This window comes from Theropithecus gelada, chromosome 2, assembly GCF_003255815.1.
Source record: "Theropithecus gelada isolate Dixy chromosome 2, Tgel_1.0, whole genome shotgun sequence".
NCBI lineage: Eukaryota > Metazoa > Chordata > Mammalia > Primates > Cercopithecidae > Theropithecus > Theropithecus gelada.
Genome location: NC_037669.1, coordinates 86,375,389 through 86,392,038, shown reverse-complemented (window position 1 = coordinate 86,392,038; position 16,650 = coordinate 86,375,389). Strand labels below are relative to the sequence as shown.

General features: G+C 45.6%; 1 protein-coding gene across 4 annotated transcripts in view; it reads left to right on the top strand.

Moving 5' to 3' along the window:
• The window catches only part of CACNA1D (calcium voltage-gated channel subunit alpha1 D), a 326,868-nt gene that overhangs the window by 238,386 nt on the left and 71,832 nt on the right, over window positions 1-16,650 (top strand). For all 4 annotated transcript variants that reach the window (XM_025375479.1, XM_025375478.1, XM_025375481.1 and 1 more), the window contains 7 exons: window positions 2,080-2,200; window positions 5,632-5,746; window positions 6,268-6,337; window positions 7,170-7,236; window positions 7,966-8,113; window positions 10,409-10,538; window positions 15,311-15,370. In XM_025375479.1, the coding sequence (XP_025231264.1) occupies window positions 2,080-2,200; window positions 5,632-5,746; window positions 6,268-6,337; window positions 7,170-7,236; window positions 7,966-8,113; window positions 10,409-10,538; window positions 15,311-15,370 (711 nt within the window). The remainder of the gene's footprint in view (window positions 1-2,079; window positions 2,201-5,631; window positions 5,747-6,267; window positions 6,338-7,169; window positions 7,237-7,965; window positions 8,114-10,408; window positions 10,539-15,310; window positions 15,371-16,650) is intronic.

Sequence of the window (16,650 nt, the reverse complement as noted above, 5' to 3'; positions counted from 1 at the left end):
CTTACCAATTTCTAAAGAAATCCAGAGACCAAAGGGAATGATCTGGACAATTCTTTCCCACCTGGTCATTTTGAGGCATATATAATCTACTGTAAGCCATAGTTTTGTTGTTTGAATTATACTTAAATTTTGGCTGCTAATCAGCCATTCTTTTTTTAAAAAAATTTTCTTTCAGAGAAACTGGTGTCTTTTTTTTTTGGTAATGCATGCATATGGCACAAAATTCTAATGTTACAAATGAATAATAATTCTCCCAGCCAGCCACAAATTTCCTCTTCTAGGAAGCAACCACCATTAAACAGTTTCTTGTGAATTCTTAGATCTGCATTTTCTGGTAGCTACAACTCAGTTAAGCTACCTATAGGTGACTTTCCACAGACAGGAGCTCACTCGACGTGCTGTTTTGCATCTTGCTTTTATCACTTCAAGTGTCCTCAAGAGCCTTCCTGCTTGGTCCGTAAAAGGCTGCCCCTCCTTCGAAATGCTGTATCCATGCAGTGGTACAGATGTGCCATGGTTCATGTGACCAGTCCCTTGCTGACAAGCATTTAGTTCTGTCCGGTCTTGGCCCACATAAACAGGGCTCCGGTAGGTGATCCTGAACACACGTCAGAGGGCACATGTGTGGGCTGTAGATCTGTGGGACAAACTCCCAGAAATAGAATTGCTGCTTTAGAGGATATGTCCATTTTAAATGTTGAAACCCTTGCCCAAGTGCTCTCCTTATGGTTGTATTAGCTCATTCTCCTCACACTGCCCATTGCCTCACTGCCTCTCCCCTCAGTGGAGAGCATGCTTTGGGATGCCCATCAGATAGGTGAAAATGGCGTTTCATTGTACTTTTAACAGATACTCCTCTTATCAGGAGTGAGGTTGAACATGTTTTCATATGACTCAGAGCCATCAGTAGTGCCTTTTCTGTGAATTACTTTATCTTTTCAAATCATTTGCCCATTTTTGTTTGGTTGTGATCTCTAACAGTTTAAATTTTAAAAATATATAGTTCAGATTGAAGATAAAGGAGCTCTGTCTGTCGTTGGAAGAGAGCATTTTTTTTTTCATTACTGTTCTTGTTCATCTGATTCTATTTCATCATGGATTGAATTATCGAGTACGATCAGCAGAGAAGATTAAATTTCAGGTCATTGGTGATATCTACTCTTAAGGTAGTTTTGTAAATTTACATGAGACATTTAGAATTTCCTGCTTCTGTAATTTCATAGGTATAATTATCCATTTCCACAGTTGATGGACTATGTGGAATGCTATGCAGCTGTTAAAAGAATGAGGTGCACCTTCTGACACAGAGGGTCTCCAGAGTATGTTGTTGAATGAAAAAACAAGCCAGTTGCAGAAAACTTTGCATAGCATGAAACCCTTTATGTCTGAAAACTCAGAGAAGACACCTAGTGCTTGTTTTCTTTGTTTGTAAACGTTTTTAAATCCGTAGTCGAAGGTTCCAGAGAGACACAGAAAGAGCATGCTTTCTGGAGAAGGGACCAAAACTGCGCTGGGGTGTAATGAAAAAGCACATGAATCTTGGCTGGGTGCGGTGGCTCACACCTGTAATCCCAGCACTTTGGGAGGCCAAGGTGGGCAGAACACTTGAAGTCAGGAGTTCGAGACCAGCCTGGCCAACATGGTGTAACACTGTCTCTACTAAAAATACAAAAATTAGCCAAGTGTGGTGGTGGTCGTCGCCTGTGATCCCAGCTACTTGAAAGGCTGCGGCAGGAGAGTCGCTTGAACCGGGGAGGTGGAGGTTGCAGTGAGCCGAGATCAAGTCACTGCACTCCATCCTGGTGATAGAGCAAGACTCCATCTCAAAAACAAACACACAAAACTTAAGTCTTAAGTATAAGGTTTTTTTTTTTTTTTCACTCCAAGAATTAACTTATCTATTTGTGTAGTTAAAAAACAATGTTTTAGAAATTCCATGGGATAACAGATGGATTTGTTCAGTGCAAACTGGACTGTGAAAGGCAGCTTAAACCAGATCTAGGCAGCCACCGAGGGGCTCTGGAGAGCGACTGCCATTTGTGAATCCACCTGCTGGCTGATACCCATTTGCCTTCTCAGATCCTGACAGGCGAAGACTGGAACGCTGTGATGTACGATGGCATCATGGCTTACGGGGGCCCGTCCTCTTCAGGAATGATCGTCTGCATCTACTTCATCATCCTCTTCATTTGTGGTAATTGTATCCTTCAAGCTGACCAGGCTTTGTTGTTGCCGTCGTTATCTGGTTTTGTTTTTCTTCCTCTGGATTTCTCTGTGGTGATGGTGGTGGTAGTAGTTGTGGCAGGGAGGTGAATGCCTTTACCGTATTAGCTCAATATCTGCTGTTCTTCCATGCTGCTGGGGGACAGCATCCTGTAAGCAGAATTCCAGAGAGGCTTTGAGGGATGCATTCTGGCTAAGATAAGCAAGCCCAGGGAAGGAGCGTGAGATAGCACACGTGCTGGTCCCAGAGGTCACTCAGTTTGGCATCATGTCTCCTGTACAGGTCCTGAGGGATGGCTGAGCACAAGGCCAGGTGGTTCTTTATGTTATAATTATCGGGAGCTTAGGCATCCATCTGTGACTTCCTAAGACCCTTCGTGACTGATGGGAGCCATCTTCGTGGACTGATCTGTGCTCCCTGGGCTAATTTCACTTTGCTGATCTGTCCATCTTTGGGGATCAAGTGTCCATTGGCTAGCTGCTAAATCATGCTGCGTAACTTCTGTCTGCCTTACGTTACTCGTTTTCCCTGTCAAGAGGCACTCTCTAATTCTAGACCTGGAATTGGCCCTTGGATCTGTATTTACCTCATTCAGACCCTTCCTGATCCTGCAGCCTTTGGTTCTCGATGTTTTATCTCCAGGTCCTCCATGCCGAGCACCAGACCTGGTACACAGAGGCCTTTAATGAATGTTTGATGCATGAACGACATACACACAAGATACTACACCTGGGTCTTCACCCTTCCATTTTAAAAGGTCCTAATCTGGATTCTTCTTCTAAGGGGGCCCAGATCTCTATAGGTGTTTCCTCCTTTATCTTGTCTGGCTCACTGATAAATTTTCTTCAGTGTGGTAACCTCAGTGCAAACCTGCCCGCTTTTCTACAAGGACAATGCTTTGTGCTATAAGGTATTTTATGAAAACCCCATCGTAACACATATACATCCTTCTAGTCCCTTGACTCAGCTCTAAGGCCCCCTCCACCAGAGCCACTCCTGCCCTGTCTCCCACCCAGAGAAGTTTCTTCTACCTCTGAACTCCCCCTCAGATTTTATCCACATCTCTTACTGCCTGTAGGTTCTTCTGTCTACTGGATTTTTATTTATTTATTATTTTTTTAGAAGGAGTCTCACTCTATCACCCAGGCTGGAGTGCAGTGGTGTGATCTCAGCTCACTGCAACCTCTACCTCCTGGGTTCAAGTGATTCTCCTGCCTCAGGCTCCTGAGTAGATGGGATTACATGTGTGCACCACCATGCCCAACTAATTTTTGTTTTTTTAATGGAGATGGGGTTTCTCCATGTTAACCAGGCCAGTCTGAAACTCCTGACCTCAGGTGATCCACCCGCCTTGGCCTCCCAAAGTGCTGGGATTACAGAGCCACTGTGCCCAGCCTGTCTATTGGAATTTTGAGCGGGCATTCCTCCATCTCCCTAACTAGGTGGATAAACTTCTTGAGTCAGGAATCTTTTTTGTATTCACATATCTCAGTAGAGTACAGGATCTTGCACATAGTTGGCCCTTGGTAAATGAATGGTCATTCTTTTCTTTTTCTGCTGTCCTCATGGTTGACTCTTTAGGCCACAACAACTTCCTGGACTTAAATCTGTGGAGAAATAGTCCCTGGTGGTTGTCTATGGTTGCATGTTGTTTTCTTTATAGCACGTGTGACTATATCAGAGGTGCTTAGGGAGCTGCTTATGCTCTGTCTTCCCCAACTAGAGTAGACATTCCAGTGTATGGTGTTTCTTCCCGTGCCCTCAGCACCCACGACAGTGCCTGGCACATTAGAGGTGCTTGATAGATCTTTTTGGATGAATTCCAGAGCATACCACTCTTTAGGAGGGTCTGAGTAATACCTCTCAATGCAGATGATGGATTTTTCTCTGGGAAGTTGTTTGTTACAAGCTTGTAAGATCTCACTGTGGCTCATCACTCTGGATTTGCTTTCCACTACCCAAAGGAGTTGAGTGTCATTGCAAGACTAGAGAGATTATTGTTTCTTCACTGAGACCATGGAGGGAATACTCACTGCAGCTAGTCTCATCACTAGCCCCTGTCGGAGTTACCATTACCCCAGGCCTAGCAGAGGAACGCTCATGTTACCAGGCCATCTTCAGCCCAGGACAAATTGCTTCCCGAGGCTCATTGCAGCTCCAGTTAAAAAATAGGCCAGCACGTCAAAGGCTTTTTGAGTCTTAATGTAATTCACTTATGTTTCTCTCCTCTTTAAAGCCTTGAATAGATTAGTCAGGCATGCTATTCCCTCACAGAGATCTCATCATCTGTTCCTTGTTAGGTTACATTGGTTTACGTGTTCAACAACCCATCCAAGGTAACAGATTGCACAGGACGTATGGGGCAGTGCTGTGCTGCTCCTGTCTTGGGGTCTCTGGGCTCCTGCGGTTTTGCCTACAGATGGCCGGGCATCAGGCAGAGAGAAGCATTTGTCGCAGAAGGGGGCATTCTCACGTACTGCCCTCTCATCCCTGTGCTTCTCAAGAACATGCTTCACTGCTAATGGGTAAGAAACAGGCATCTTCTGATTTAGGAGTCTTGTTCAGAATACTTGTTAAAAACAAAAACATTCAAGAAATTCATGTATACAACAATTACAGTAAGAGTGAAAAAACATGATAATTTGTTTAGTCACCTAACCTTTTATTGTGTTTTTTAACTGGAACTGCAATGAGCCTCAGGAAGCAATTTGTCCTGGACTGGAGAGGGCAAAAATCAAGTTCAGGTACAGTGATCAAAGATCGAGCTGCAGTGAGACTATTCACGATAGTCTAGCACCAGGTGGCAGTAAGTCAGGCACATTATAGTCAGTCAGTGTTTGTGGAATGAAGGAATGAATGAGTTGTCTGTAGACTCTGAAGGTTATTTCAAAGGAGAAATTCTCATACTATCTTGTGCAAGGGGATCCTCATTTGAATAACTTGCAACCTTTGAAGTGGTCTATTTTGGAAAGCACTCCCCTGAAGATATATGTTGTAGTTGTAGTATGTGTTAAAAAAACAAACAAACAAACAAACTACTTTTTAATTATACCATGTTTATATTATAGATTGTTGTATATAATGTATAACATAGCTATAGATACATAGATGTTTGGACACATACACACAGAGGAATGTTGAAATTAGTGGGTTTTCATGGATTTCAGTGAATCTTAATTTTACTTCTATAGACTGTCCTTTTACAGGTTTTTATGTTTATTTTTGTTGTTGTTTCATTTTGTTTGAAAAGCAGGGCTCTGGTACTCTAGTTTTGCTGTGTGAGTATAACACTTGGGACAGTCACTTGCTACCAGCCTCCCAGGATGCAGAGGGGTGTGACGTTGCCATTGTTGGCCACATGTAGTTGCATTTAGTAGTGTGTTAAGCCCTTAAAAAGTTCAAACTAGATATTCTACTGAATGTCTTCTTGGCCATCGCTGTAGACAATTTGGCTGATGCTGAAAGTTTGAACACTGCTCAGAAAGAAGAAGCAGAAGAAAAGGAGAGGAAAAAGATTGCCAGGTAACCCCATTTTCCCCTGACGTGTTTGTCTAGGGGCTGCGTGGGGAGCCCTCCTACAAGTGCAGCCTGCCAGGCTCACCCCCGCATCACGGCAGCTGCAGCCCCCCAGGTTCCTGCTTTGTGGATCATGGTTGACCATGCTCTGCAGACCAAAACGGATAGAATCTTGGGCAGAAGCCAGGCTCTTGGCTCTCATCCCTTGGAGTTGAGAGTGGGAGTGACACGTCCCCATGCTTAAAGAATCACTGCAGTTAATTTTGGCGTCATAAAATAAACGATGCATTCAGTGCTGATTAGCTCTCAGATGAGAATTTTAATAAGATGATCTGTGTAATGAATCCATCGCATTGAGATTACCAGGAAGCTCTGAGTTTGGATTGTGCTAGGCTCTTGTGGTTAGTGTTGTTTCTAATTAAATTCTGGCCTTCATTGGACCATTGTTGATTCAGAATCCTGATTAGCATTTTTATACAGAGTAACATGGTGATTTGGTTTCTTGTGCTCTTTTCTCTTCTCTTTAGAAAAGAGAGCCTAGAAAATAAAAAGAACAACAAACCAGAAGTCAACCAGATGGCCAACAGTGACAACAAGGTAGGTGTTCTAAAATACTTCTCCCCTTTTTGTTTCAAAGTGATTCTGTTGGTATCTCCACACATGTACCATTTACACTGTGGGAGTGTCTTGTGTATCATTCTTGTAATATTTTGGTGTGAAGAATATAGCACACCATATAGACCCTGGCTTCCCAGGGGGTTCTGGTTGAATTTAGGCAGTTAGCTGTGTTCACTGATATTTCACCAGAAAACCAATATGATGAAGATTTGACTAGTTTGACCACTTTTGTTTCTTTATTGGAATTGTGCAATCAGACCAGGATCACATTAGCAGCTTCGTTTTTAATAGAGGTCTATTTCCTGAGGTAATCCCAGGGTCGGGTGGCTTCAGGGCTACACTGTCAAACTTAATCCCATTTATGACAGCCCTGGTTGTGGTGTTCTTTCTTTGTTCATCGAGTTGATAAATACTTACCGAGTGGCTATCGTGTGTCAGACACTGGGGATTCAGGAATGAAGAAGACAGGTCCTTGCCTTCATGGGGCTCACAGTCTGGCAGGAAGACAGGAGTGTGAGATGCGTTATCATGTGATATGAGTGACCGCTGGCACAGGGCAAGGACAGAGCCCTGGATGATGCTGGCTAACTACGACTGGGTCAGGGCTTAACCAGCCTTCTCCTTACCTGCCCTTAGGACTTCTCTCTGAAGCAGAATCACCATCTGGGGACACCCGTCTGTCCCTGCACACCCACGTACAGACGCAACTTTGGGGAGGAGTCCATGCCCTATGCTGGACGGCCAGGGTGACTTCTCTCTGAGTGCATTTTAGTTAGTCTCCCCTCCTCCTAAGATGTCTCTGTCATCCTAGGTTACAATCGATGACTATAGAGAAGAGGATGAAGACAAGGACCCCTACCCACCTTGCGATGTGCCAGGTATGGTGGCAGAGGCCGGAGACGCTGGCTTTGCTGTGTGGCTTTGCTACTGCTCTGTGACCTGCTGAGTCTGCGGCCAGCCAGCCCAGCAGCGTGTACATGAGCTGCTGAGGCCACCAAGGCCGTGGAACCAGTTAGCTCCCCTTTTTCCGATGGTCACAGGCAGCATGTGTCACCCAAATTCCAGGTGATGGGGAGGGAAAGTGCAGGTGGGTCAGGGCAGTTCCAACTTCTGCTGGGAGACTGGTCCAGGAGACCCACCGGTGTTAGTGCTCACCTGACACTTTTACATTTGACTGGCACCTTTATTGGCTGATATGGGTGGGACTGTGGAGTTGAGAGCCTAGTTGCTGATTGAGACTGAAAGTCCCACACAGTTTCTCAGGCCAGGGTGAACCAGGAGGTTACTGGGGAAACAGCCAGATGCTGGGAGGTTGGCAGTGAGAATCCCAGCACCGCCACCTTTCATCTGTGGTCAGATCTTATCCTGTTGGGAATCTCATCATTCCCACAAACTAAACACGCTCACCAGATGGGGACACTTCTCAGCAACCCTCACCCCTGCAACACACACTCAGTCCACATTCTGAAGGAGCAGGAGGGTTTTGATTCATGTAAGCAGGTAGATGTTGTTCAAGTTTAAGCCAAATTTGCATGTGAAATTACGAATAATTCAAACCCATATGTAGTCTTTATTTCATGCCTATAAAAAAAGTATTTCATTTAAAGTAGGGGAAGAGGAAGAGGAAGAGGAGGAGGATGAACCTGAGGTTCCTGCCGGACCCCGTCCTCGAAGGATCTCGGAGTTGAACATGAAGGAAAAAATTGCCCCCATCCCTGAAGGGAGCGCTTTCTTCATTCTTAGCAAGACCAACCCGTAAATACTCCCCTTCTAGTCTCTCACGGCTGCCTCTTGCCAGTGACCCTACAGGTTGCTTGAGGGTGGCTCGGGTGGGGGTGAGGGGAAGTGGTTCACAGCCCTTTCTGAACCTGAGTGTCCCTGGCGCCCTCACCCAAGTCCCCTCCAACCCCTCTCTCCTCCACTGTGGCTCTTGCTCTCAGCTCATCTCTTCCTAGCTGCCTCCTTCCCGCAAGGGTGTGACCAGGTCCTGGGAGGAGCTCCATTCTAGATTCTCCTCCCTGCCTTCACCCCTGCGTGGGGACAGCAACGGGGAAAGCCTTGTCCACCCCAGCATATTCCAATTGGAGCCCACTGCTCTGGTGTTCCATGCTTCGGCCAGCCATGGCAATGTTTCCTAACGAGTGGATCTTCTGTGAGGATGCCTTGTGGGATGAGAATTTTTGTGACCAAGGTCTGCATGGCATCCTCATCCTCATAGATCCCCCACTTCATTGATCAGTTTTCCCAGTTGAGTTTTATCATCATAAAGTCATATTGCACAGTGATATTTTATAGGTTGTAAGTATTCAGTTCAGCTCTATGATAGCCTACTTAAAATAGCATTTCTCATGTTAAAATGATAAGGTGCTCACAAGGAACAGGGCAATGACTCACAAGTACTATAAGAGGAAGACGTTTATTTACTAGCTAGTTTCTAGGTTTTAAATCATCTGGGACTGAGTGGAATGCTAGGGGAGATAAATGGCTCCTGGAAAGGTTTCTAGAATTGCAGAAGTAGTTCCTGGCTGGCAGAGAACAACTCTGTATCATTCCTTGGCCGTAGGGAGACACAGGTGGGAAGCAAGGCCTGCTGGCATCCTCAGAGATGTGAAGATATGATGGTAGCTTTTACAGCTCACCACTATTTGGGTGTCCTTTAAAAAAGAAAGGTTATTAAACTGATATTGCTGACACCTACAGCCCCGTGTGTGTGTGTGTGTGTGTGTGTGTGTGTGTGTGTGTGTGTGTGTGTGTGTGTGTATATATATATATATATATATGTTGAGAGAATGGACTTATTTTCACCCAAAGCCGCAAAGCACTCCTGCCCTCACTAGCTTGGAAATTCTTCCCCAGACTCAACTGCTAACCACCTTCAGGTCCTCTGGGGGATACGCCCAGCATTCAATAGATCCAAAAGGCAGGACTTAAAGTGAGGGGTCACCTTCACATAAGGTTGACTCCAGTTTTGAAAGTGGAAAAATATTTTCAAAGGAAAACCTATCTGTAGGCTTATAAGCCTCTTATAGACTACAGATAGGTTTGTATACATACATACACATATATACTTTAGAATTTAAATATATACAAACATATTATAGATATGTATACACACATACATATACTTTACAATTTAAACATACATGTTTTATGTTTACACGAATATGTATATACATATATGTATATATACATACATATGTGTGTGTATATATATTTAAATTCTAAAGTCAAACATTGAGGGTAAGGATAGCCAGTTGCTAACAGGTGCAGGGCACGTTGGGGACGGCAGCGAGGTTCTGATGGCCCAGAGAGCCATCGTTTGAGCCCAGGTGTCGGGCATGAGCTGCCCTCCTTTGCTTCATGAGACCACAGGACTTGGTGAGAACTCTCATGCTGGGCCATGAGATCCTTGCATGTTAGCAAATGATGCTGCAACCTTCACCTTCTGCGGACTGCTTGTGGGTCCACTCCAAACTTTAAAAAAAATAATGAAAACATTTATTACAAAATCTGCAGACGGCCAGAGATGCCCTGAAGCCTCAGTTACTGCAGGCCCCTATAAACAGTATGAACTTGCACCTGCAGGACAAGCCCAGGATTCATCTCATTCTGTGTGAACTGTCGAGGGCAGACCTGGCCTCAGTTTCTTCTCTCAGTCAGGGAAGATAAACAGATGAGCTTCTTGTCATAGTGGAAAAACTTCAGTCATATAGAGCTGGATCAATTCTGCCCCTGGCCTTACTAGTGTCACTTTAGAATTCTCTGATTAAGCCTCAGTTTCCCCATCTTGAGAAAGACAACAAGCCCCATTTCCAAGGACTCAGTGTGGCGCCCCCAGCACAGAGTTGACACACCACACATGGTCCACGGGGGCTGCTTTTGGTGGGCTTCGTGGGGCTGACGGACAGGTTGCTCAGGTGTGCCGGAGAGAGGGCACAGCAGACAGCTGCCCTCTGCCTGGCATCTTGCTGCACTGGCCCCACACTCTTAAGGACCCAGTGTGTTCCACCCTCTCTGGGACTGTTTCCAAGCAGCTGCTTTTCCCTGCAGGATCCGTGTGGGCTGCCACAAGCTCATCAACCACCACGTCTTCACCAACCTCATCCTCGTCTTCATCATGCTGAGCAGTGCCGCTCTGGCCGCAGAGGACCCCATCCGCAGCCACTCCTTCCGGAACACGGTAAGTCCCCAGGGTGGGGCTCGCTCTGGGATAGCCCTGGCCTCTCTCAGGCAGAGGCCACTGTGGAGATGGGAGCTGTGGAGGCCCCTCAAGGTGACAGCTAGAGTAGGTCTTTCCTTCAGCTGGGGACGTTGGCTGTTTCCAGTTTGTAAGTGCCAGAGAGCTTGTGTTATAGCTGGATACATCTGAATGGAATCATTAATTTCAAACCTCATCTTAAATACTCTGCAGGAATGCTCAGTGAATTCGGGGAGCCTGCTTCTCCTCCTCTTTGCTCCCTACTGCCAATATTTAGGTCCTCCTTTCCCTCCCTGCTCAGTTTTGTACTCACCCGTTTTTGAGATTCATGCTTCGTGGACGCACACGGCAGGGAGGAAGCAGAATTCAAACCAGGCATGCCACATGCCCAGGCTCTCTCGTTCAAGGTTGGGGGCAAGATTCCTATGTCGTGTAGACTTAACTACACGAAGCTGCTAGGCTCCACAACTGAGGAGAAATACAAGTTAGGGAGATGATAGGATGTCGAGTTGAGGTGTTCAGTGGAGGAACGTTAGGCCAGGTGCACTGGCTCACACCTGTAATTCCAGTGCTTTGGGAGATAGAGGGGAAGGATCACTGAAGGACAGGAGTTCAAGACTAGCCTGAGCAATGTAGTGAGACCTCATCTGTACAAAAAATTAAGAAATTAGCTGAATGTGGTGGCACACACCTGCCATCCCAGCTACTCAGGAGGCTGAGGGAGGAGGATCGCGTGGGCCCAGGAGGTCGAAGCTGCAGCAAGCCATGTTTGCACCACTGCACTCCAGCCTCAGGGATACAGTGAGACCTTGTCTCAAAGAAAAATATATATATATATATATAATGAATGTTAAAAAGTTTCTTCTCTGGGAATATTTATTATAAAATATGTGATTATGTTATATATTTCACAAGTATCTCCAAAGGAAGTGCTAACCTTGGCCCCAGGAGCCAGTATTAAGTTTGAGTAACTCCATGAAGCAGAGTGCACCAGGCAGAGCCACTCGGACCCTTACATGTTAACTTGGCTGTTTACAATGTTACTTTTCATTGGTAGAATTAGGAATATGCAAAGAGTTATTAATTGGCTGGGTGTGGTGGCTCATACCTATAATCCCAGCATTTTGAGAGGCCAGGGCAGTAGAATCACTTGAGCCCAGGAGTTCAAGATTAGTCTAGGCAACATAGTGAGACCCCATCTATATAAAAATTTAAAACTTAGCCACACGTGGTGGCGCATGCCTGTCCCAGCTACTTGGGAGGCTGAGGTGGGAGGATTGCCTGAGCACAGGAGGCTGAGCCTGAAGTCAGCTGTGTTCACACCACTGCATTCCACCCTGGGCAACAGAGCAAGACCCTGTCTCTAAAAAAAAAACAAACAAAAAGAACTCTAGATTTTGGCGTGGCAGAGGTGGCTATCCAGTTAGCTCTCTGTATCCATGGGTTTGGCATCCATAGATTCAACCAACCACCGATAGAAAATGTTTGGGGGTGGCCAGGCGTGGTGGCTCACGCCTGTAATCCCAGCACTTTGGGAGGCCGAAGTGGGTGGATCGCTTGAGGTCAGGAGTTTGAGACCAGCCTGGTCAACATAGTGGAACCCCATCTCTACTAAAAATACCAAAATTAGCCAGGTGTGGTGGTGCGCTCCTGTAGTCCCAGCTACTTGGGAGGCTGAGGTATGAGAATCGCTTAACATGGGAGGCGGAGGTTGCAGCAGTGAGCTGAGATCACACCACTGCACTCCAACCTAGGCAACAGAGTAAGTGAGACTCTGTCTCAAAAAGGAAAAAAAACAAAATATTTGGGGGAAAAATGTACTGAATTTGTGCAGATTTTTTTCTTGTCATTTCCTAAATAATTTACATGGCATTTACATGACCTTGGGTATCTTGAGAAATCTAAAGATGATGTAAGGTCTACAGGAGGATGTGCATAGATCATATGCAAACACAACACCATTTTTATATCAGAGACTTGAGATTTTGGGGTCTGGGAGGGTCCTGGAACCAATCCCTTATGGATACCAACTGTACTAAGAAAACAAGTCAAGGGACCAGGAGCAGTGGCTCACACCTGTAATCACAGTACTTTGGGAGGCCGAGATGGGCAGATCACTTGAGGTCAGGAGTTCAAGACCAGCCTGGCCAACATGGCGAAACCCCATTTCCACTGAAAATACAAAAATTAGCTGGGCGTGGTGGTGTGCACCTGTAATCTCAGCTATGCATGGGGCTGAGGCAGGACAATTGCTTGAACCCGGCAGGCGGAGGTTGCAGTAAGCTGAGATCATGCCATTGCATTCCAGCCTCAGCGACAAGAGCAAAACTCTGTCTCAAAAAAGCATACAAACAAAAATACAAGCAAGTCGAGGGTTTTCTGTTAGTTGTCAGTTTTGTAACTTAGAGATGGTGCCCACCGACTGTGTCTATGTTGGAAGGAAACTTGCACCTAAACTGGCTCTTGCTGCAGCAGCCCCGCCTTAGCTGTGCAGCTTACTTGGCACTGAGGACCATTCAAAGGCAAGACAGCTAGAAGCAGCAGCCTGTTGACTCTCAGGCCTAGATATTATTGTGCAGTTTCAGATTATTACCAAGAAACCCAACCAGCAGAGGGAGGCTGGCGAGTGTGCAAGGCCATCAGGTGTCCCTGGCTTGCTGGTGGGCGCCTTTTTCTGAGCATCAGATTGTTAGAGAGTTTAGGATTAAGACACACCAGCACATCTGTGCCCCCAGGACTCTGTTGGGGCAACCAAGCCTCTGGAGCCTGGCAAGCCCCACCTATCAGATTTATGAAACACGCACTCTGATATGAAGAGAAAAAGTACTTTCCCCATGGTGCGTGTCAGTGTCAATATAAAGAGGAAGGCACTGGGCCTGTCTTGATTTGTCCCCACAGATTAGGGTTTTTGTTAGAGAGGATTTTGTTGCTGTAGATGCCCCAGTAGAAGAAAGACCTCTGTGTCATTTCATCCCATCATAAAAAAAGGACACAAGGGCGGTGTTTGGGAAACAAACAGTGTTAGGTGACAAACTAGGCCAGGAGCTAGTCTAAAATACGCATTGCCAAGGGATTAATTTACATGGGGGCTTCATGTCTTATTTTTAATTATAATTGCTTCTCCATAAGTTTATTTCCCTGCTGCCTTACCCAAAAATGTTACCGTTCTGCTTAAATAGATGTACATATGTATATGTGTATTTCTTTTTAGATTCTGCAGTGTTTGTATGTTTTTTAACCTTAGCCGAATTCTTCTTTTAAAGAAGAGAGTGAGAGAATGCAAGCCGAGTGAGGAAAAAAAACAGCTTAAATCTCAACTTCAGCCCGGGCGCCAGGCTGCCTCGTAGACTCATAGGCTGCAGTGTCTTTCTGAGCTACTTGATGCTTTCCACGTTAATATTCCCACTGTGACCTAGGAAGGAGTAAGGAGAAGGTGGCTGAGGCCTGGTAGTGCATGGGAAGATACCTTCCATTGCCTGGCCAAGAAACTCTGTTACACAGGAGTTCATAAGTCCAAAACCAGAAACCGTTTGGAAAATGAATACCCTCTGAAGAGAGAGACTGGGCTTGAAGCAGAGGTCCTCACCTTATTGTGACACAGCCCCCAGGTGACTCCTCTACCTACAACACCTCACCCCTGTGGCTCTCCACTGGCATACCCCAGGCCTACTCCTTGCTCAGCAGTGCCTGTGACTGGCTGCGTGGCCTATGCGTGTGTTCACTCCTGCTCCCAGCAGCCACATCTGTTAAAGGATTAGGCCTCGGTGGTCTCCACAGTCCCTTCCAGCTCTGCTCTCTTCAGTTCTTTCAAAGCCATAGATCATAGTTGTCATGAAGATCAGTGGCCAAGACCAACTCGCCTTTGCAGATAAGGGTGCTGTGGTCAGAAGCTCCCTGTGAGCAGCTTTCTTGGTGGTCAGACTTCTTGCTGCTGGTCCACTTGCCTCCACGGCTCCAAGCAGAAGCAGGAACCCCATAAAGGGCTAGCAGGACTCTGTCGATGGGATAATAGATGGTATTGTCACCAATGTGGATAGAGTTGCCTAGACTGAAAATTCAAAGACCAAGTCAGTCTGTTACTTGAGTGGGCCCAGCAAGGTTTAAAAAAAAAAACAAAACCTCAGTTTAGAGAGAGCAGTGTTAGATGCAGAACAATGGGCGGGAGGAAGGCAGTCTGTAAAACCATCCCTTGCAGACTTAGCCAGCCCCGCGCATGGGCGGGGAAGGGTGCTGACACCCTGATTACACAGGCTGGAATGCAAGGGAGCATGGGGAAACCACTGGCTCTGACGGATGCCACTGCCATCTTCATTTATGCTTCTCCACTGATCTGATGCTCAGATGAAGGGCAACCTACTTCATTCAGCCAGAAACGCGGTTAAAAATCCAAAATGCGTATAAGCCTCTGATTTATCTGGTGCCACAAGTCATTTGTAGATGTAGTGCTCTCTGATGAGAAAAGCTTGTTAACAAAGCACTCTTAGAAATGAGCCTCTCTGCCTGTCCGAGACACAAGACCGGGAAGCAAGTCAGGGTGAGTGGTTAAAGGAGGTCAGGATTCTCGAACGCTCTTTGGGAATGGGGTAATTGACCAAAGTGGGCATTTACCAGTGGCTCTGCACTTACCTTCAGAATGGCGGGGTTTTCCTGGGAGGATGGGTCTCTGACTGCATGGGGGGTTTCTGCCCGTAAGTGTGCAGCTGTCAGAGTTTGTCTGAATGCCTTTTCTCACACCCACATGTTGTGCCTTGCAGATACTGGGTTACTTTGACTATGCCTTCACAGCCATCTTTACTGTTGAGATCCTGCTGAAGGTAATGGATTTTCCTTCATCTTCACATACTCCACAGCAGCTGGAGCAATAATAGTTGCACTTCTTTGTTTGCCTTCCAGATGCTAGGTTACGCAGACTATGTCTTCACTGGTACTTTTGCATTTGAGATCATTTTAAAGGTAACAGGTTACCCGGCAGTGTGTTTAAGGGCTGCTCCTGTGTGTGATACACAGGAAAGAAGCGTGGAGTGCTTTTGATTTTTTATGGGTTTTTTGTCTTTTGTGGTTGAGCTAAGTTTTTTTTACCAAAGGATTTTTTTTTTCCTGTGACCATTACAACTTGTTTTTGCTCTTTCTTTTTAATCTTTGAATGCATGTAGGAGCTACTCTGGCTTCATGATAATGGTTGACAATTATATTTTGCTCCTTTAAAAAAATACCCTCTGGAATTTGTCAACTGATAACAGATATATCACTGTGTGTGAACTTTTTTCCACCCTTTCTGACATCAAAGTCAGAGGAAAAGCATTTATCCTATGAAGAGGATGTCTCTCTTTTTGTTTCTCTAACTGCACTGTGTTTTTGGGGGCCTAAAATAGTAACACGCTATTTTCTTGCAATAGGATTTGCAAGATGACTTGGGTCTATTTGTGTTAAGGTATTTTCTGTCTGTTTTAATGGATGGGCTTACATTTACACAAAAGGAGCGCCCTTTGGCCGGGGTGACCTAAATGTACTGCCCATGCATGAGCTAATAGCTGCCATTGCTGCATGTGGTTTGCGTACTGACTGTGAAGTCTGCCCCATGGGGAGCCCATTCCTCATGTGCTTAGAGTGCTGGAGACCACAGCAAAGCTCCAAGAACCTATCCACAACTGGCCAAGAAGCAGAGGGTGTGGGTCACTTTGGTTCTGGGAGAACGTGGCCCATCAGAACTGTCAGGGTAACCATCTCCTAGCAGGGAGACAAGCTGGGAAATGAAGACTTTCAACCATGGTTTTCTTTAAGCCATTGGGGGATTTTTTGTGTGTGCAACTCAGGCAAAATGTATTTTGCATTGGACTACTGTGGAACTTGGGCTCTTTACAAAATCTTATATAAAATGAAACCTCAATGTCAGGGAATGAGGTGGTTAGTTTTTTGAGGTTGGTTTTTAAAATTTTTTTATTTTTTGGTTCATGAAACAGCATAAAGTCAACCAACATCTGTTTACACCTTTCTTTAAAATCTTCTAAAAATTTGAGTTCATTTTCCTGCCTTTAAGCCGATGAATTTGGTTGACAGTTCTCCTGAGTCAGAGGTGTGCAGTGGGACAGTGACC